This window comes from Procambarus clarkii, chromosome 10, assembly GCF_040958095.1.
Source record: "Procambarus clarkii isolate CNS0578487 chromosome 10, FALCON_Pclarkii_2.0, whole genome shotgun sequence".
Classification (NCBI taxonomy): Eukaryota; Metazoa; Arthropoda; class Malacostraca; order Decapoda; family Cambaridae; genus Procambarus; species Procambarus clarkii.
In genome coordinates, this window is record NC_091159.1 from 41043069 (window position 1) to 41065794 (window position 22726).

At 44.2% G+C, this 22726-nt stretch overlaps 1 protein-coding gene across 5 annotated transcripts in view; it reads left to right on the forward strand.

Annotated features, from left to right (window-relative positions):
• The window catches only part of ss (spineless), a 141792-nt gene that overhangs the window by 58457 nt on the left and 60609 nt on the right, over positions 1-22726 (forward strand). For all 5 annotated transcript variants that reach the window (XR_011228001.1, XR_011228000.1, XR_011227998.1 and 2 more), the window contains exon 2: positions 16266-16472. Coding sequence is in view for 1 of the 5 variants with exons in the window: in XM_069321915.1 (XP_069178016.1) it covers positions 16338-16472 (135 nt within the window). In the remaining 4 variants the exon portion in view is untranslated. The remainder of the gene's footprint in view (positions 1-16265; positions 16473-22726) is intronic.

The following is a 22726-nucleotide window of genomic DNA, read 5'->3' on the forward strand; positions in this document are numbered from 1 at the left end:
CAGAGAACATAAAGGTATAGTGCTCTTGAAAAATAGGTGAGATAACAGGAAAGTGCTAAGGGAAGTGAAAAATCGGATGAGAAAAAGTTGCCCTAGTGTTTACAGTGCAGAGAAGAACATTCAAGATGGCCACTGGCAAGGGGAAAAACAAAACAGAGCTTGATTTTGAGGGATTCAATGAAGAAAGCATTGATATTAGTAGTCTACATAACAAGTTGGTAAATTTAGATACTATAGTGAACTCTCATGTAGAAATAATTAGTAAATTGAAAGAAAGTAATGACCATTTGAATAGCAAAGTTTTATGTCTTGAGGGTTTAGTGAAAGACTTGCGCAAGGATAAGAATCAATTGGAAACAAATTGCAAAGCCATGGAAGAAGAAAATAAACTCTTAAAAATAGCTTTGGAAGAAGTTAAAGTAAATTTAAACATAAATGACTACAATAGGTTAGGCAAGGAAATTCAACAGGAGAAACAGCTTTTGTCAGCACAGATGGAGGAAGTTACACAGGGAATAGAACAGTGCAAGAAAGATATGCAACTCACCTATGCACAAGTGGCCAAGGAGAAGGAAAAAATAGAAGAAGCAGTAAAGGAAGTCAAACACTGCAGCAACCAAGATAAAACAAACATTAGGCTAGAAGTGAGGAAAGAATTGGCATCTAACCCGAAGTTGGTGCAAAACACAGTTGATCGGAGTAAGTCCCTGATCATTTTTGGCTGCAAAGAAAAGGCGATAACATCTAGGTCAGAAAGAGCTGTAGAAGAAGCTAAAGTAGTAGATAAAATTGTTGGCCTCGTGGAAGGTCTTACAAACAGAGAGAATATGTGCGACTACAGTAGAATAGGCAGGTACGTAAAAGGGAAAGATCGACCTTTGAGGATCACCCTAAACGGTGCCAAACAGATGGAAGAAGTACTAAGGAATGCTAGAAAATTGCAAAGGGATGAGGATGGGAAAGGGTGGTCGTTAAGACGAGATCTTTCAAAAGAAGACAGAGAGAAGCTGAAACTGAACCTCGCCGAGGCAAAACATTTAAATGAGAGCAGGAATGAAGAAGAAATAAATTCTTTTTTCTACAAAGTGATAGGGGTAGGCAAACCAGTAAAGTGGTACATAAAGGCAAACCAACAAAATCAATAGAGAGAGGGGGAGTGAAGAATAAGGAGAGGGGGAACAAGTTCCTGAAGATTGCATACACCAACATAGATGGAGTGAGATCGAAGATACTGGAGTTAAGTGATGTAATACAGCTGCAGACACCAGACATTGTTGCACTCACGGAGACAAAACTTGAAGATGTAATTTTAAATGAGGTCATATTCCCAAGGGGCTACTCAATTTGGAGACGGGACAGAAAAATTAGGAAAGGCGGTGGCGTTGCTGTGCTGGTAAAAGAACACCTAAAGGTGAAGGAAATAATGACTGCCAATCCACAAGAAGTTGACATAATAGCACTAGAGATCTGCTATGAGGATGATAAACTAATGATGATAAATGCATATAGTCCACCGCCAAGCAGCACATGGTCAAAGGAGGAGCTAGATAGTAAACGTGAAGGTCTTATAACAATAATGAGAGAGATTATAGCGAGAGCGGATAACGATAGATCACGACTGTTGATAGTCGGTGACTTCAACTTGAAATCCATAGACTGGGAAGCATATGAAGCTAAAACAGAAGATTTTTGGACCTGTAAATTTGTAGACCTCATCCTGGAAACATTCTTGTATCAACATGTTAAACAAGCTACGAGGATGAGGGAAGGGGACGTTCCCTCCATGCTAGATTTGATATTTACCAGGAAGGAGGAAGAGATATTTGACATTCAGTACCTTCCTCCCTTGGGTAAAAGTGACCATGTCTTTTTGGGAATAAAGTATGCAATGCGTTATAAGCTGGAAGAAAATAAGGAGGTTGAAGCAGTTGAAAAATCAGACTTCAGGAGAGGACATTATGGTGACCTTAGAAATTTTTTTAGTGAGTATAATTGGACAGACTTGATGCTAGGCAAGGAAGTGAATGAGATGTATGGCAAGTTTTGTGAAATATATGATAAAGGCACAAAAAAATTTATACCAAAACAGAGATGCAGAACTAGGAAACAGGATTGGTTCAATAGAAATTGCGAGAGGGCTAGAGACCGAAAGACACAAAAATGGAATCAATACAGGAAGAGGCCGAACCCCCAAACATACCAGCGATACAAAGATGCGAGAAACAACTACACGGCAGTGAGGAGAGAGGCAGAAAGAAATTTTGAAAAAGGGATTGCGGACAAATGTAAAACAGAACCAGGTCTATTCTATAAATTCATAAACAACAAATTGCAGGTAAAGGATAATATTCAGAGGTTGAAAATGGGAAATAGATTCACGGAAGATGAAAAGGAAATGTGTGAAACACTAAACGAAAAGTTCCAAAGTGTGTTTGTACAAAATGAAATCTTTAGGGAACCAGATACAATAAGAATTCCAGAGAACAACATAGAACACATAGAGGTGTCTAGAGACGAAGTGGAAAAAATGCTCAAGGAGCTCGGTAAGAACAAAGCAGCTGGCCCAGATGGCGTTTCACCATGGGTTCTGAGAGAATGTGCATCTGAGCTCAGCATTCCACTTCACCTGATCTTTCAGGCATCCCTGTGTACAGGAATCGTAGCAGACGGGTGGAAACAGGCTAACATAGTTCCAATCTACAAAAGTGGCAGCAGGGAAGACCCCCTCAATTATAGACCTGTATCATTGACAAGTGTAATAGTGAAAGTATTGGAAAAACTAATCAAAACTAAATGGGTAGAACACCTAGAGAGAAATGATATAATATCAGACAGACAGTATGGTTTTCGATCTGGAAGATCCTGTGTATCGAATTTACTCAGTTTCTATGATCGAGCCACAGAGATATTACAGGAAAGAGATGGTTGGGTTGACTGCATCTATCTGGACCTAAAAAAGGCTTTCGACAGAGTTCCACATAAGAGGTTGTTCTGGAAACTGGAAAATATTGGAGGGGTGACAGGTAAGCTTCTATCATGGATGAAAAATTTTCTGACTGATAGAAAAATGAGGCCAGTAATCAGAGGCAATGTATCAGAATGGAGAAATGTCACAAGTGGAGTACCACAGGGTTCAGTTCTTGCACCAGTGATGTTTATTGTGTACATAAATGATCTACCAGTTGGTATACAGAATTATATGAACATGTTTGCTGATGATGCTAAGATAATAGGAAGGATAAGAAATTTAGATGACTGTCATGCCCTTCAAGAAGACCTGGACAAAATAAGTATATGGAGCACCACTTGGCAAATGGAATTTAATGTTAATAAATGTCATGTTATGGAATGTGGAATAGGAGAACATAGACCCCACACAACCTATATATTATGTGAGAAATCTTTAAAGAATTCTGATAAAGAAAGAGATCTAGGAGTGGTTCTAGATAGAAAACTATCACCTGAGGACCACATAAAGAATATTGTGCAAGGAGCCTATGCTATGCTTTCTAACTTCAGAATTGCATTTAAATACATGGATGGCGATATACTAAAGAAATTGTTCATGACTTTTGTTAGGCCAAAGCTAGAATATGCAGCTGTTGTGTGGTGCCCATATCTTAAAAAGCACATCAACAAACTGGAAAAGGTGCAAAGACATGCTACTAAGTGGCTCCCAGAACTGAAGGGCAAGAGCTACGAGGAGAGGTTAGAAGCATTAAATATGCCAAAACTAGAAGACAGAAGAAAAAGAGGTGATATGATCACTACATACAAAATAGTTACAGGAATTGATAAAATCGACAGGGAAGACTTCCTGAGACCTGGAATTTCAAGAACAAGAGGTCATAGATTTAAACTAGCTAAACACAGATGCCGAAGAAATATAAGAAAATTCACCTTCGCAAATAGAGTGGTAGACGGTTGGAACAAGTTAAGTGAGAAGGTGGTGGAGGCCAAGACCGTCAGTAGTTTCAAAGCGTTATATGACAAAGAGTGCTGGGAAGACGGGACAGCACGAGCGTAGCTCTCATCCTGTAACTACACTTAGGTAATTACACTTAGGTAATTACACACACACACACACACACACACACACACACACACACACACACACACACACACACACACACACACACACACACACACACACACACACACACACACACACACTCTGGCAATGATCTTTAATGAGTCACTTATGTCAGGAGAATTGCCCAGTTGCTGGAAGAAGGCAAATGTCGTGCCGATCTTCAAGAAAGGAGATAGGGAGGAGGCACTTAACTACAGACCTGTATCACTGACAAGCATCCCCTGTAAAATACTGGAAAGAATAATTAGGCTGCGACTGGTTGCACACCTGGAGAACATTAGGTTTGTGAACAAACATCAACATGGGTTCTGGACAGGGAAATCGTGCCTAACAAACCTTCTGGAATTCTATGATAAAATAACGAGGATAAGACAGGACAGAGATGGTTGGGCAGACTGCATATTTCTGGACTGCCAAAAAGCCTTTGATACAGTACCGCACATGAGACTGCTGTTCAAGCTCGAGAGGCAGGCGGGGGTGGGGGGAAAGGTCCTAGAATGGATAAGGAACTACCTAACAGGAAGGAGCCAAAGAGTTACGGTAAGGGGCGAGAAGTCGGACTGGCGAACAGTAACAAGTGGAGTACCACAAGGATCGGTGCTGGGACCAATTCTATTTCTTGTATATGTTAACGACATGTTTACAGGCGTAGAGTCCTACATGTCGATGTTTGCGGATGATGCAAAGTTGATGAGAAGAGTTGTGACAGATGAGGATTGCAGGATCCTCCAAGAGGACCTGAACAGATTGCAGAGATGGTCAGAGAAATGGCTACTAGAATTCAACACGAGCAAATGTAAAGTTATGGAAATGGGACTAGGAGATAGGAGACCAAAGGGACAGTACACAATGAAGGGGAACAGCCTACCTGTAACGACGCGTGAAAGAGACCTGGGGGTGGACGTAACACCTAATCTATCTCCTGAGGCACATATTAATAGGATAACGACAGCAGCGTACTCTACACTGGCAAAAGTTAGAACATCATTCAGAAACCTCAGTAAGGAGGCATTTAGGGCGCTTTACACTGCCTACGTAAGGCCAGTCTTAGAGTATGCCGCCTCATCATGGAGTCCCCATCTGAAGAAGCATATAATGAAACTGGAAAAGGTTCAGAGGTTTGCAACGAGACTCGTCCCAGAGCTACGAGGGATGGGGTATGAAGAGCGCCTGAGGGAACTGTGCCTTACGACACTAGAAAGAAGAAGGGAGAGGGGGGACATGATAGGAACGTATAAGATACTCAGAGGAATTGACAGAGTGGACATAGACGAAATGTTCACACGGAATAGTAACAGAACGAGAGGACATGGATGGAAGCTTGAAACTCAGATGAGTCACAGAGATGTTAGGAAGTTTTCTTTTAGCGTGAGAGTAGTGGGGAAATGGAATGCACTTCAGGAACAGGTTGTGGAAGCAAATACTATTCATAATTTTAAAACCAGGTATGATAGGGAAATGGGACAGGAGTCATTGCTGTAAACAACCGATGCTCGAAAGGCGGGATCCAAGAGTCAATGCTCGATCCTGCAAGCACATATAGGTGAGTACATATAGGTGAGTACACACACACACACACACACGTATCCACATGCGGCGTATGCGAGGCTGGCTAACATCATGATGCCTTCAGAAACTTGCGTAAGGAATCTTTCAGAACCTTGTATACCACGTATGTAAGACCAATCCTGGAGTATGCGGCCCCAGCATGGAGCCCATACCTTGTCAAGCACAAGACGAAGCTGGAAAAGTTCAGAGGTATGCCACTAGGCTAGTCCCAGAACTAAGAGGCATGAGTTACGAGGAAAGGCTGCGTGAAATGCACCTCCCACGTCGCTAGAGGACAAGAGATCTCGGGGAGACATAATCACTACATACAAAATTTCCGGAGGAATTGACAGGATTGACAATACAGTAATGGATTATTTAACATGGGTGGTACAAGAACAAGGGGTCACAGGTGGAAGCTGAATACCTAAATGAGTCACAGAGACATTGGAAAAAACTTTTTCAGTGTCAGAGTAGTTAGTAAATGGAATGCACTAGGCAGTGATGTGGTGGAGGCTGACTTCACAAACAGTTTCAAATGTAGATATGATAGAGCTCGAGAAGCTCAGGAACCTATATACCAGCAGATTGACAGTTGAGAGGCAGGACCAAAGAGCCGAAGCTCAATTTCCGTAAGCACAACTAGGTGAGTACACATATGTGGTCCTCGTGGGTAAGTGGACAGCGCTCAGGTGTCGTCGTCTAAGGACCCGGGTTCGATTCCCGGCGGAAGAGGGAAACATATGGGCAGTGTTTCTTTTACCCTGGTGCACCTGTTCATCTAGCAGTAAATAGGTACCTGGGAGTTGGACAGCTGCAACGGGAAGCTTCCTGGGGATGTGTATGTGTGTCCGTGTGTATGTCCGTGTATGTGTGTGTGTGTGTGTGTGTGTGTGTGTGTGTGTGTGTGTGTGTGTGTGTGTGTGTGTGTGTGTGTGTGTGTGTGTGTGTGTGTGTGTGTGTGTGTGTGTGTGTATTCACCTAGTTGTGTTTGCGGGGATTGAGCTTTGCTCTTTCGGCCCGTCTCTCAACTTTCAATCAACTGTTTACTAACTGCTTTTTTTTCCACACCACACACACACCCCAGGAAGCAGCCCGTGACAGCTGACTAACTCCCAGGTACCTATTTTTTACTGCTAGGTAACAGGGGCATTCAGGGTGAAAGAAACTTTGCCCATTTGTTTCTGCCTCGTGCGGGAATCGAACCCGCTTCACAGAATCGGGAGTCCTGCGCGCTATCCACCAGGCTACCAGGCCGCGCGCGTGTACTCACCTAGTTGTACTCACCTAGTTGTGTTTGCGGGGGTTGAGCTCTGGCTCTTTGGTCCCGCCTCTCAACCGTCAATCAACAGGTGTACAGATTCATGAGCCTATCGGGCTCTGTCATATCTACACTTGAAACTGTGTATGGAGTCAGCCTCCACCACATCACTTCCTAGTGCATTCCATTTGTCAACCACTCTGACACTAAAAAAGTTCTTTCTAATATCTCTGTGGCTCATTTGGGCACTCAGTTTCCACCTGTGTCCCCTTGTGCGTGTTCCCCTTGTGTTAAATAGACTGTCTTTATCTACCCTATCAATCCCCTTCAGAATCTTGAATGTGGTGATCATGTCCCCCCTAACTCTTCTGTCTTCCAGCGAAGTGAGGTTTAATTCCCGTAGTCTCTCCTCGTAGCTCATACCTCTCAGCTCGGGTACTAGTCTGGTGGCAAACCTTTGAACCTTTTCCAGTTTAGTCTTATCCTTGACTAGATATGGACTCCATGCTGGGGCTGCATACTCCAGGATTGGCCTGACATATGTGGTATACAAAGTTCTGAATGATTCTTTACACAAGTTTCTGAATGCCGTTCGTATGTTGGCCAGCCTGGCATATGCCGCTGATGTTATCCGCTTGATATGTGCTGCAGGAGACAGGTCTGGCGTGATATCAACCCCCAAGTCTTTTTCCTTCTCTGACTCCTGAAGAATTTCCTCTCCCAGATGATACCTTGTATCTGGCCTCCTGCTCCCTACACCTATCTTCATTACATTACATTTGGTTGGGTTAAACTCTAACAACCATTTGTTCGACCATTCCTTCAGCTTGTCTAGGTCTTCTTGAAGCCTCAAACAGTCCTCTTCTGTTTTAATCCTTCTCATAATTTTAGCATCGTCCGCAAACATTGAGAGAAATGAATCGATACCCTCCGGGAGATCATTTACATATATCAGAAACAAGATAGGACCGAGTACAGAGCCCTGTGGGACTCCACTGGTGACTTCACGCCAATCGGAGGTCTCACCCCTCACCGTAACTCTCTGCTTCCTATTGCTTAGATACTCCCTTATCCACTGGAGCACCTTACCAGCTACACCTGCCTGTCTCTCCAGCTTATGTACCAGCCTCTTATGCGGTACTGTGTCAAAGGCTTTCCGACAATCCAAGAAAATGCAGTCCGCCCAGCCCTCTCTTTCTTGCTTAATCTGTGTCACCTGATCGTTGTCGGAAAATCCGACAGCATTTAATATACAGACAGATAAGAGCTGTGTTGTATAAACAAGTTAACCATAGAAAACGTTACTTGTAGTGGAATTACCGTCTAAAGAAAACGGGATATCATCACCACATACTATTATAATTCACCAGCTATTCTGCTGGGAATTATTCTTAAATACATTAGTCTTTGGACTTTACCATCATAAAACATCTTATATAAATTAACTTAATTATCAATATTAAAGTAGAGTAAATGTGACCCTTCTATCACTTTCTGAAATCTGGACAAAGTAGGCCAGGCGTCAGTGAGGAAGGAGGGCAGCCATTGTTGTTTATTGAGACCAGAGGCTCACACGGGAGCAAATTCGGCTCCTGTTAAATTTACTTGGACGTAGTGTTATGGAAACCAAAGGTACCATTTGTCAACACGCTGTCTACAAATTCAAGTTAAGTGTCTATCCGAAACCCGTTTATCATTCATTTATGGCCATTAATGTCAGGATATAGGGTGACCCGGTTAGATCGCGTGGAAGCCTCAAACTAAAGGTAATTAAGCCAGGTCTTTAATGTTCCATGTACTGTATAGTGTTTTCTCTGAAATACTTGTCATATATAGGTTTCTGGCTTCACAGCTAGCGCACTTTTGACAGGTCAAGACGAGGATGCAAGATTATGTGCACCAGTTACTGGGTGATAGAAGCTACCTCAAAGAGGATAATTTGGTGTCTACACTCTAGTTATACCTGGTGGACTAACCTGCTGTACTATAAGAGAAGGAACCTCATCAATGTATGTAGCTATTACTGTAGTTTGATTGGCTGCATATATATTAATTTAATAAACCCCCCCTAATGTGTAGAGGATCGATTTGTGAGATTATGAGATTATTGCAGAAATACAGTCCACTTAACATTATACAAATTGCTATCGAAGTATATAAATTAACGTAAATATAAATTCATATAAATTAAATAAATATAAATCTCACAGGTCGGTACCCACATTATTTGGTCATCTTCGAACCGGATGACGGATTATTTGATCCTTTGAACCCACATTTGGTCATCTTAGTACCGGATGAACCAGTTAACCAAACCAGTGGATTCATTAAATATACTAGTGCAGTGTTATTTAAACAAAGCCAGTCAAGACAGCGGCGTTGCCTCGTGGGAGCTCAGGAGCCTCCCTCAGCCCAGTTCAGCTTCGTCAGCGGTTTCATGCACACCCACAGATATTTGGTGGCGTGTTATTTCGTGAAATGACAGCGCTAATATAGAATCCAGCCAAATTAGTGACTGTGTCTTCGCGAGATTGTTCACGGATTTCGTGGTGTTACATTTCGCGAGAGATTATCTACGAATTTTGTGGACTTTATTTCGCGAGGTCACTAATAATATTTAATACTTCTAGATAATATTAGAAGTTTCATAGAGGCTAATTAAGAGGCTATTAACAATAATTGTGTATATTATTTCTCCAAAATAGAGAATCATTTAATATATATTGCACTAGTGATCACAGTATAATATTTACTAATTGCCAACCCACAACAGGGTAGGATATTAACCATTGACTAGTTGAACTATTATTGTTCATCCTAGTCCCATTATTACAATAGTCAGTTGTACTATATTGAACAACCTAACACCATTAATGAATGGTCCAGACCCTATTTTGGGTGTAATTTTTATCAACTCGAGTTGAGTTGTATATATAATAAATTACTTATGATCATTACACCTTTGAGTGATTAATTAGTGTCTCTACCATCCTAGGGTGATATAGAAGAGCTAACCTAAAGGTACTTCCAATGACACTGGTTTATCACTCAAATCATTAGTGTGGATGATTGTATATATATAATGTGTATTAATTTTAAGTGCTAACCTCTAGTAGAGGTAGGATTATTGCCTAGTGAGTGCAGAATTTACCCTAGGCTACCATTAGAGCTTGTTCAGTATTATGAGCAGCCCAAGTACAAGTCCCACAAGGCTTCACCAACGAGCCAGTATGGATAATGCAGGGAGAATGAAAAGAACCCTTGCAGGTCTTAAAGGCCACTTAACAAGACAGATCAAGAAATGTGAAGATTTGTCACAACAATCAACAGTTGATTATGCTGACCTGGAAAGCTATTATCAAGCAGCTGCAGGTAAATTTGAGCAAATCAAATGTCAAATAGCAACATATGTGGCTGAACTTGCCAACACCAATTTATCAGAAACAGAAATAGACGACATTATGGTTGATCTTGCGAATTATGAAGATCACACTCAGGCCACGTTACAGCCTTATGTCAAATTAATTGCCCAGAACAAGGCAACAGCAACAACAACAACAGTTGCATCTAATACGAGTCAAGCAGAAGCTCGACTCCCTCCAATTAATTTACCCACTTTCTCAGGAAAAGATGAGGAAGATTGGGACGAATTTTGGAACAAATTCGTTGACCTTGTAGACTCAAAACAATCTTTACCAAAGAGTAGTAAATTCTCTTATTTGCAAGGCCAATTATCAGGTGAGGCTAAAACAGTAGTATCCCATCTGAGATTAACTAATGACGGCTATGATCTGGCAGTAAAACTCCTCAAGGATAATTATGCTGATCCAGAAGTAAGAACATCACATTTAGTTCATGAGCTGTTGCATTTACCCCCACCGGAGGCTTCAGCTGATTCACTCCAAGTCTTCAAGCTGGAGGTAGAATCATTGATCAATGCCCTCAGCCTGACAGCAGATACAAACGGGGCTGAGTGGGTCTTGAAAATAATTGTCCAGGAGAAAATACCTAGGGACATATTGAGACAAATGAGTGCTCATTACAATAAAAGCATCTTATCTATGAATGAAATATCTGAAGGTTTAAAGTCAGTAGTTCATCAATTACGAACACATGACAAATTAAAACCACCAAGTAAACCCTCAGAAACCAATAATAGTAAACCACAGAGTACCAAAGGTACTCCAAATCAATCTAGACAATATAATTCAACACCAAAGTGGAACAGTAGCAGTGTGGGCGTATATGCAGTGGGACCCTCCAAGCCTATAGTTACTGTGTCACCCAAGAACGTGACACCAAAGGGTACTGGAAGCTATGGAACATGTTTGTTCTGCAAAGAGAAACATTCAATGTACCACTGCCCTAATTTTCCTGATAGTGACGCCCGTGTTGAGCGACTCAAAGATTTGCAACATTGCACGAGGTGCCTCAGGAAACATAACATCAAGGACTGTGATACCCAATTACACACCTGTAATAGGTGTAACAAAGGTCAACACCATGCAGCATTGTGCAGAGACACCAAAACAACGTCTCCAAACCCCAAGGTGGAAGATAGCATTCCCACCACAGTACAGTACTGCAAGGTGCAACAAACAAACAGTGTCCAATCGGCAAAGTCTAAAGGTAATACGACTTTGCCTACTGCCCAAATTACCATCCTGAATAAGAGGGCCAAGGTCCATACCCGTGGGTTGTTTGACCAAGGATCCCAAAGAACATACATCACTAAAAGGTTGGCAGATGAATTAAAATTAAGGCCTGTAGCCCAGACGTCATTCAACATCTCAGGGTTTGTAACAGATGCAGGACCTCAAGTCTACCAGGTGGTACAACCATCAGTACGTTTAGGCAGGTACGTCTGTAGAGTACAAGCCATTGTGGTGGACAAAATACCAGTAGACCTACAAGTTCAAGGTCTGAGAGCAACAGCCAAATTCCTGAGAAATAGAGGAATAAAATTGGCAGATAATATTAAGTCTGATCACCTCACCGACTTCGGTCTCCTTGTAGGGACAGACTATTGTCATCGATTCATCGGTAGCCCTACTAAATATCAGGGTATAACCATGTTAAACTCTGCAGGAGGTAAATTACTCTCAGGCCCAGTATCAAGCCTGAGGAGACCTATGCCTGCAGATAAACAATACCAGTAGAAATCTAAATTTGTCAGCTGATTATATTTCTCCAGTAGCATTATACTAAGGAGATTACAGCTGACTATAGTAACAGAGGTTGATGTTAGTATCATCATTTGAAGCTGAAGATGAGTTCATGAGGCCTCAGTGGCAAATCAGTGAACAGTAGCCTAAAACAGCTACAAGTCACTGCGACCAATGTCACTGAACCCACTGTAGTCTCAGAACCATACTTTACTTTAATGATGAGCTATTCAATCTTCTGAATCAATTAACTAAATTAAACCCCAGTAAATCTGATGACTGATTTGATACATTTATTATTTAATCAGGATGTATTCCATGGGCCTCAGTGTTTATATATCAGTGACCAGTTACCTGAAGAAACTTCAAGTTATATCTATGTCACTGATCTCACTGCAGTCCCTGAATCATACTTGACTGTAGTACTTGATCACATCCAGTCTTCTGGGTTAAATAATATGTAATAAGGCTTGAATATTAGCCTTTCAAGAGTTGACAGGGAAATGAAATCGCATTAGACTTCTAACCCCTGCAACTCTAGTACGGGACATCCGTCCTGTACGAACAGACACACAAATGTGTGATTACTAACTACTAACATCAAATTAATCTAATAATTCGAAGGAGGAGTATCGGTGTTCGTCTGTTCTAATTAGGACTTCGACCCGTGAGCAGCCCCTGGGAAATTATGTCGGAAAATCCGACAGCATTTAATATACAGACAGATAAGAGCTGTGTTGTATAAACAAGTTAACCATAGAAAACGTTACTTGTAGTGGAATTACCGTCTAAAGAAAACGGGATATCATCACCACATACTATTATAATTCACCAGCTATTCTGCTGGGAATTATTCTTAAATACATTAGTCTTTGGACTTTACCATCATAAAACATCTTATATAAATTAACTTAATTATCAATATTAAAGTAGAGTAAATGTGACCCTTCTATCACTTTCTGAAATCTGGACAAAGTAGGCCAGGCGTCAGTGAGGAAGGAGGGCAGCCATTGTTGTTTATTGAGACCAGAGGCTCACACGGGAGCAAATTCGGCTCCTGTTAAATTTACTTGGACGTAGTGTTATGGAAACCAAAGGTACCATTTGTCAACACGCTGTCTACAAATTCAAGTTAAGTGTCTATCCGAAACCCGTTTATCATTCATTTATGGCCATTAATGTCAGGATATAGGGTGACCCGGTTAGATCGCGTGGAAGCCTCAAACTAAAGGTAATTAAGCCAGGTCTTTAATGTTCCATGTACTGTATAGTGTTTTCTCTGAAATACTTGTCATATATAGGTTTCTGGCTTCACAGCTAGCGCACTTTTGACAGGTCAAGACGAGGATGCAAGATTATGTGCACCAGTTACTGGGTGATAGAAGCTACCTCAAAGAGGATAATTTGGTGTCTACACTCTAGTTATACCTGGTGGACTAACCTGCTGTACTATAAGAGAAGGAACCTCATCAATGTATGTAGCTATTACTGTAGTTTGATTGGCTGCATATATATTAATTTAATAAACCCCCCCTAATGTGTAGAGGATCGATTTGTGAGATTATGAGATTATTGCAGAAATACAGTCCACTTAACATTATACAAATTGCTATCGAAGTATATAAATTAACGTAAATATAAATTCATATAAATTAAATAAATATAAATCTCACAGGTCGGTACCCACAATCGTAGAATTCTATCAAGCCTGTAAGGCAAGATTTACCCTCCCTGAATCCATGTTGGCGATTTGTCACGAAGTCCCTTCTCTCCAGATGTGTTACCAGGTTTTTTCTCACGATCTTCTCCATCACCTTGCATGGTATACAAGTCAAGGACACTGGCCTGTAGTTCAGTGCCTCTTGTCTGTCGCCCTTTTTGTATATTGGGACCACATTCGCCGTCTTCCATATTTCTGGTAGGTCTCCCGTCTCTAGTGATTTACTATACACTATGGAGAGTGGCAAGCAAAGTGCCTCTGCACACTCTTTCAGTACCCATGGTGAGATCCCATCTGGACCAACCGCCTTTCTAACATCCAGATCCAGCAGGTGTCTCTTGACCTCCTCTCTCGTAATTTTGAACTCCTCCAAGGCCGCCTGGTTTACCTCCCTTTCTCCTAGCACAGTGACCTCACCCTGTTCTATTGTGAAGACCTCCTGGAACCTCTTGTTGAGTTCCTCACACACCTCTCTGTCATTCTCTGTATACCTGTCTTCGCCTGTTCTAAGTTTCAATACCTGTTCTTTCACTGTTGTTTTCCTTCTGATGTGACTGTGGAGTAGCTGTGGAGTAGCACACACACACACACACACACACGTGTGTGTGTGTGTGTGTGTGTGTGTGTGTGTGTGTGTGTGTGTGTGTGTGTGTGTGTGTGTGTGTGTGTGTGTGTGTGTGTGTGTGTGTGTGTGTGTGTGTGTGTGTGTGCGTACGTGTGCGTGCACTTGTTGAGAGAAATATATGTATCAAACATAACAGAGGAAAATACATTGGTTAGAAAGGCGGGGTCCAAGCGCTAATAGCTCGATTTTGATGACACAATTAGTAAATACACACCCACACACACACTTTCTTCCTCTGAACGGTCGTGATGGTTGAGTGGTTAAGGTGTCCTGTACACCAGTTGCATATAGTGCTCCTGGCAGTATGGGTTCGAATCACTTCTGGGGGTGTGTGAGTTTTCGGTTGCATATTCGCCTGTTCCTTCCCCCTCCCCCCCTCCATGCAAGTCAACCCTCACCTGCCCCCCCCCCTTCTCCATTTTACCTCCCTCCTCCCCCTCACCATATCTCATTCTTCCTCACTCCCTCCCTCACTACCATTCCCCTCCAACTCCCAACCCCCCTACCACTCCACCTCTGCCACCTACACTTGGCTTCCTCTAACCACCTGATTCACCTCGTTACCAACTTCCTCCGACAAACCAGTTTCGCTCGCAAACTGCCTGAAAAATTGTCAATCAGGGAAGGTTTCGCGAGCGATAACGAAGGAAACTGCGAGATGGTTATCCTTTTTAATTGGAGCACCAGACTTCCGTTCATATTAGCGAGTGGGAGTGTGTACACCTGTGCTCTCCCAGGTGTGTACACCTGTGTGTGCTCTCCTGGGTGTGTACACCTGTGCTCTCCCAGGTGTGTACACCTGTATGTGCTCTCCTGGGTGTGTACACCTGTATGTGCTCTCCTGGGTGTGTACACCTGTATGTGCTCTCCTGGGTGTGTACACCTGTGTGTGCTCTCCTGGGTGTGTACACCTGTATGTGCTCTCCTGGGTGTGTACACCTGTGTGTGCTCTCCTGGGTGTGTACACCTGTATGTGCTCTCCTGGGTGTGTGCACCTGTATGTGCTCTCCTAGGTGTGTATACCTGTATGTGCTCTTCCATGTGTGTACACCTACATGTGCTCTCCTAGGTGTGTACTCACCTATTTGTGCTTGCAGGATCAAGCACTGACTCTTGGATTACGCCTTTCTAGCCATCGGCTGTTTACAGCAACCGATGTAAAGTTGATACAGTTTGTGTGTGTGTGTGTGCGTGTGTGTGTGTGTGCGCGCGCGCGCGTGTGTGTGTGTGTGTGTGTGTGTGTGTGTGTGTGTGTGTGTGTGTGTGTGTGTGTGTGTGTGTGTGTGTGTGTGTGTGTGTGTGTGTTTGTGTGTCCTTGATTGCGTTCGTGCATGCATACGCGCATACGTGTGTGCGTGCGTGCGTGCGTGCAAGGCAGAGATAGCTGGAAGGTCACACGTAATACAAAGATAACAAACCTGCTTTTCCTATATGCATATGGAAAAGTCAAGAGCGAAAGACTGTGGAATCAAACTCAATAATCATGGATTATTGATCAACTGAAAACTTGTAAATCAAAGATTCAGGATTTATCCTGATCCTTGTATATACAGCTTATATATATATATATATATATATATATATATATATATATATATATATATATATATATATATATATATATATATATATATATATATATATATATATATATATATATATATAAGTTGAGAGCTTATATATATAGCTCTCGACTCTTGAGAGTGATAACCCGGTGTAGGTGGAGTGCCCCAAGATCATATCCTGGAACCTGTTGGTTACCTCACACACTTCGTTACATTTAAGAGAGTTCACGCTCAATTTGGCACTTGCACTAACCCATTTTCTCTCTCTCTCTTTTCCTTAATCCGCAGAGTGACATCGTCCACCAGAGTGTATATGAGCTGGTGCACTCGGAAGACCGAGAGGAACTCCAGAGGCAGCTCATGTGGAACTCTCACCTCACTCCAGACCAGGCCCAGCTGACGCTCCAGGAGGCCCTCCACGGCGACCAGACCGCCTTGGAGAGGAACTTCACTGTCCGTTTCCGATGTCTGCTGGACAACACCTCTGGGTTCTTGGTAGGTGGTGTGTGTGTGTTTACTCACCTAATTGTATTCACCTAGTTGTGTCTGCAGGATCGAGCATTGACTCTTGGATCCCGCCTTTCGAGCCATCGGTTCTTTACAGTAATGACTATGGTCCTATTTCCCTATCATATCTAGTTTTAAAATTATGAATAGAGTTTGCTTCCACAACCTGTTCCTTAAGTGCATTCCATTTTTCAACTATTCTCACACTAAAAGAAAACTTCCTAACATCTCTGTGACTCATCTGAGTTTCCAGCTTCCACCCATGTCCCCTCGTTCTGTTACTATTCCCAGTGAACATTTCGTCTATGTCCACTCTGTCAATCCCACTGAGTATTTTATACGTTCCTATCATGTCCCCACCTTTCCCTTCTTCTTTCTAGTGTCGTAAGGATACAGTTCCCTCAAGCGCTCCTCATACCCCATCCCTCGTAGCTCTGGGACGAGTCTCGTTGCAAACCTCTGAACCTTTTCCAATTTCCTTATATGCTTCTTCAGATGGGGACTCCATGATGAGGCGGCATACTCTAAGACTGGCCTTACGTAGGCAGTGTAAAGCGCCCTAAATGCCTCCTTACTTAGGTTTCTGAATGATGTTTTAACTTTTGCCAGTGTAGAGTACGCTGCTGTCGTTATCCTATTTATATGTGCCTCAGGAGATAGATTAGGTGTTACGTCCACCCCCAGGTCTCTTTCACGCGTCGTTACAGGTAGGCTGTTCCCCTTCATTGTGTACTGTCCCTTTGGTCTCCTATCTCCTAGTCCCATTTCCATAACTTTACATTTACTCGTGTTGAACTCCAGTAGCCATTTCTCTGACCATCTGTGTTTCCTTCTCTGACCATCTGTGTTCCCACACACACACACACACACATGTGTGTGTGTGTGTGTGTGTGTGTGTGTGTGTGTGTGTGTGTGTGTGTGTGTGTGTGTGTGTGTGTGTGTGTGTGTGTGTGTGTCTGTCTGCGAATAGTCTTATATCCGCTTTTATTTTCATTGCGTGTTCATGGATCACATTTAAATTAATATAAAATATTCTACCACTATAAAAAAAATAAAATGCTTCCTACACGGAGCACACACACACTCACACACACACACACACACTCACACACACACACACACACACACACACACACACACACACACACACACACACACACACACACACACACACACACACACACACACACACACACACACACACACACTCACACACACACACACACACACACACACACACACACACACACACACACACACACACACGCGCACACACACACACACACACACACACACACACACACACACACACACACACACACACACACACACACACACACACCGCCCTCTGTAACCCCCCAGGTTTTTTTTCCCAGTACCTCGTTTATTTCACTTCATTTAGTGGCCTGCTTCCTACCTCACACAATTAACTGGCTCAGTTTCCTTTCCAGACCAGCAGGTAATGAGTCATTAGGGACGAAATAAAAGCATGTGTACCGCTCCTTATTGCAGTCGTACTCCCAATTGCTTTAGTCAACTAGGTGGTCAAATTGGAGAGGGAGGAGGAGGAGGAGGAGGAGGGTTGGGGGTGGTAGTGGGGGTGGGTTCTTGGGTTGAGGGGGGAGGGGGGTTGGAGGGGATTAACCGGTGGAAGGGGAGAAGGAGGGGGAGTGGGCGCGCAATTTGGGTGTTGGTGGTAGCAATGGGTGGTGTGAGGGGTGGGTTGCGGGTAGTGGGGGGGATGTGGTGGTAGGGGGTAGTGCAGGAGATGGTGGTAAATAGGGGGGTATTGGGGGGTAGCTGAAGTGGTTTATTGGAAGGGGGGCGGCTCTAGGAGATTACGTGGGTGGGGGGGGATTTATTTGGAGGGGGGGGGGGGAGGAAAGAGGAAGGGATGGAAGGTGGTGAATTGGGTGACACCATCCGTTTACAAACGTTAAATTGGTCGCCATTTCCGCTTCCAAGGCACTGATTGTTGGCGGTGAGGTGTGGGGGGAGGGCAAGGGGGGGTCGAGGGAAGGGGGGGATCAGGGAGGGGAGGAGATACTAGACTTGGGGAGGGGAAGGGAGGGGAGGGGAGGAATAATAGTGAGGGTGGGGCACGACAGTGAGGGTAAAGGCAAGGTTGAGCTATACTAAATGTAAAAGGGGATTGACTTGATGACGAATCCAGCGTACACATTTGATAAGTAACCAAGATATATATATATATATATATATATATATATATATATATATATATATATATATATATATATATATATATATATATATATATATATGTAAGAGAACACAGAACATTCAGAGAAATACTTGCCATGTAACTCTGAATACGTGTGTGCATACTACGATACGATGTGTTCAGAATACGAACTCTGAGTGTTCGCTTCTTCTACCACCCCCTTTTTTATATTGTTCACTTTGTTATACAAGGTTATACAGTTACATATCTGATTGTTTACAAAAAGAGAACATTATGAGGAAATAGGGGGGAAATTTGTTTCCTAGAGGCTGTAGATTTCTTCGAACTCCTCCGACGCCGGGCAGGAACCGAGGACGCAGCGGGCATTCCCCCTCTGGATCGCGACACTGAGGCGCTGGAAGAGAAAACTTGCCGCTGTAGGGTGTCTTGTGATGTCAATTAGCCTGGAACCAAGATCCTTAAGAAACTCTCTTGCACTCTCTCCCCAATGGGGCCTGACAGCTAAGTGGACAGCGCTTCGGATTCGTAGTTCTGAGGTTCCAGGTTCGATCCCCGGTGGAGACGGAAACAAATGGGAGAGTTTCTTTCATCCTGATGCACCTGTTCACCTAGCAGTAAATAGGTACCTGGGAGTTAGACAGCAGCTACGGGCTGCTTCCTGGGGGGTGTGTAACAAAATCGAGGACTGGTCAAGGACCGGGCCGCGGGAACGCTAAGCCCCGAAATCATCTCAAGATAATTTCAAGATAACCTCAAAGGTCTCAGATCCTATTGGAACGAAGTTGTATCGGTGATCTATTTCCCTGTACTTGGCTGACTTGTTTCTTTCTGTGTGAGTTGCTGCGGTTCCTGCTTGGCCGACAGAGAGGTAACAATGTATGTGATTGTCAGGGTGGATATGCAAGTGTAGTCCCACGCTAACTGTCTGCCAAGGGCGCAGTATGATTCCATCTGGTCGGCCGGCAAAGATAGCAGAGTTACGGTTCAATAGATTGCAGGGCTCTCTCTCTCTCTCTGCTGGACACTCGGCAGAGGCAAGGCACCTTTTAATGATATCATTGACTTCGTCGTGTCTAGAGTGCCAGCCGCCAGATTTTCCACAGTGTAGGCCATGCAATCTATATTTGTCTGCATCTGCCTCGCCGCAAATACACCTATTTGTAAGGTGTATTTACCCAGTAAGCACCCCTAGGGAGCCGGTCGGCCGAGCGGACAGCACACTGGACTTGTGATCCTGTTGTCCCGGGTTCGATCCCGGGCGTCGGCGAGAAACAATGGGCAGAGTTTCTTTCACCCTATGCCCCTGCTACCTAGCAGGAAAATAGGTACCTGGGTGTTAGTCAGCTGTCACGGGCTGCTTCCTGGGGGTGGAGGCCTGGTCGAAGACCTGGCCGCGGGGACACTAAAGCCCCGAAATCATCTCAAGATAACCTCAAGATAACCTATGAACAGTGTGAATAAGGGCAGCAAGGTTGGCAGCGACAGTAATACAGAGCTACTGCGGATCAAGACGTGTGCCTGTCGCAGACATAGGGACTGCCAAAAGGAAGTCCCCTGCATGGGGAGCCTGCACAGCTGTGAGGCGTGCACGATCACTGGGGATTGTTGCTGCCTCCAGCAAATCTGTGGCTTCTTTGTTTGCAATGGGACTGTCCCAGCTGGATTGTCTCTTGGCTTTCAATATAGTTGGTCTGAGTGCTGAGTACAGAGGGGGTACCACCTTTGGTTGCTTGTAGGGACCCTTAAGCCTCGAAGAAGACGATATGCAACACCCGGGAGAGCCTTGTCGGGCTCTCTCGTGCACTGGTACATATTGTATTCTACCACCCCCCCCCCCTTATATATTTATATATATATATAGGGAAATTTATTCTACACAATTACATGATTACAAAATGTGGCCTTAACACACACACAACACAACCAATACAGGTAATGTGAAGAACACGTCATTGGGAAACACTGATAAATGTCACGGACAGATCCGATCATTGTTGCAAGTCAAACACTTCTTCGAATTCCTCCATAGTTGGACTCGTGCCCAAGATGCATCAAGCATTTCCCCTCTGAATCGCGACACTGAGGCGCTGGAACAAAAAACTTTCCCCTCTCTGGTCTTTTGTAGCGCCGATCAATTTGTCCCCTAATTCCTTTAGTAAATTAAATGCACATTTTCCCCACGAACCGAGAGTCTCTGAGCCGATCGGAACAAAGCTGTAGCAGTGTGCTAGACCTCTGTATTTAATAATTTTCTGCGATTCCCTGAAAGAAGCAGCACCACCGCTTTCACGTGTGCTGTAGTGGAGGTAGGTACTGGCCAGTGTGGCAGCGCACGTGTAGTCCCATACCACTTGCTTGCCATCCTTCCAAGGTAGCAAGGTGACCCCATCAGGGCGCTTCTGAGGGTCGTTAGGTCTGGATAAGTGTGGTTCTCTTTGTGCCGGGCAGCGGGCTGTGGCGAGGCTCCTCTTGATGATGTCGTTGACTTCTTAATGTCTTGCAATCTTACCCTGTAAGCACTCCATCACTCCAAGCACCCCATCAATCCAAGCACCCCATCACCCCAAGCACCCCATCCTCCCATGCACCTCATTACCCCAACACCCCAAGCACCCCAAGCTCCCCATCACCCCCAAGCACCCCAAGCTCCCCATCACCCCCAAGCACCCCAAGCTCCCCATCACCCCCAAGCACCCCAAGCTCCCCATCACCCCCAAGCTCCCCATCACCCCCAAGCACCCCAAGCTCCCCATCACCCCCAAGCTCCCCAAGCAGCCCATCATCCCAAGCACCCCATCATTCCAAGCCCCCCATTACCCCAACACCCCAAGCTCCCCATCACCCCAAGCACCCCATCACCCACAGCTCCCCAAGCACCCCATCACCCCAAGCATCCCATCACCCCAAGCTCCCCATCACCCCAAGCATCCCATCACCCCAAGCTCCCCATCTCCCCAAGCTCCCCATCACCCCAAGCTCCCCATCACCCCTACATTTACCTAATTTCCGCGAGCGTCCTCGGGGCGGACCCAAGGCTCCTCCCTCATAACATAAAGGTAAAATGCTCTCATGTGGACATCCGCTTCTGCTCTCCCTACCTTTCCTTCCCCCATCCCTCCCTCCCTCCCTCTCGCTGCCTCCTTTCCACCCACTAATCCCCCCCCCACCCCCCACTTCCGCACAATTCCACCTTCCATGGAGCCCCATACCCCACTCCCCATCTTACTAGAAAACCCACACTGCCACCCCATCACCCCCCATCACCCCCCATCACCCCCATCCCCTCCATCCCCTCCAGTGTTAACACTACCCATCCAATCTACCCCCTCCCCCTCTTCCCTATCATCAGCTACATCTCTCCTATCAGTTCCTCCCTTTCCCCACCGAATAGGGAAGAAACTATTGGGTGGGGAGGTGGAGGGAGGGAGGTGGGGGGGGAATGAATGAATGAAGGAAGGAATTATGAAAGGAAAGCACCAAGCCATTACGACTATATAGCACTTGAAAGGGGTCAGGATAAGGATTTGGGATTGGACGGGGGACAGGAATGGTGCCCAACCACTTGGACGGTCGGGGATTGAACGCCGACCGCCGACAAATGGGGGAATGAATAAATGAATTCTGTTTACTGATATTTATTAAAAAAAATAATTGTTCTGTTCGCGCATAATTCTAGATAATGATATTGAACCGTCCATATCTAAGATTGAAATAGAAATTGAAATTGAAATAAGTTTATTGAGGTAAAATACACACAAAGGGATGAGGTAGCTCGAGCTATTCTCACCCCGTTCAGTACAACGTGTTAATACATACATAGACACACATCACAAACAATAAACATATTACCAAACATTCTGAGAGATAAACATATACATTTCCTCCTTTATACAAGTAATAACTAAGATTGACGCGGTCTCCGTGGCTCAGTGGTGACACTAGCCCCGCGCTTCGAGCGCGATTTGTCCTGGGTTCGTATCCAGGCCGGGGAGGAGGAGGAGGATTGACTGGGCGCCAATCTTTATCTGCAAGCCTATGT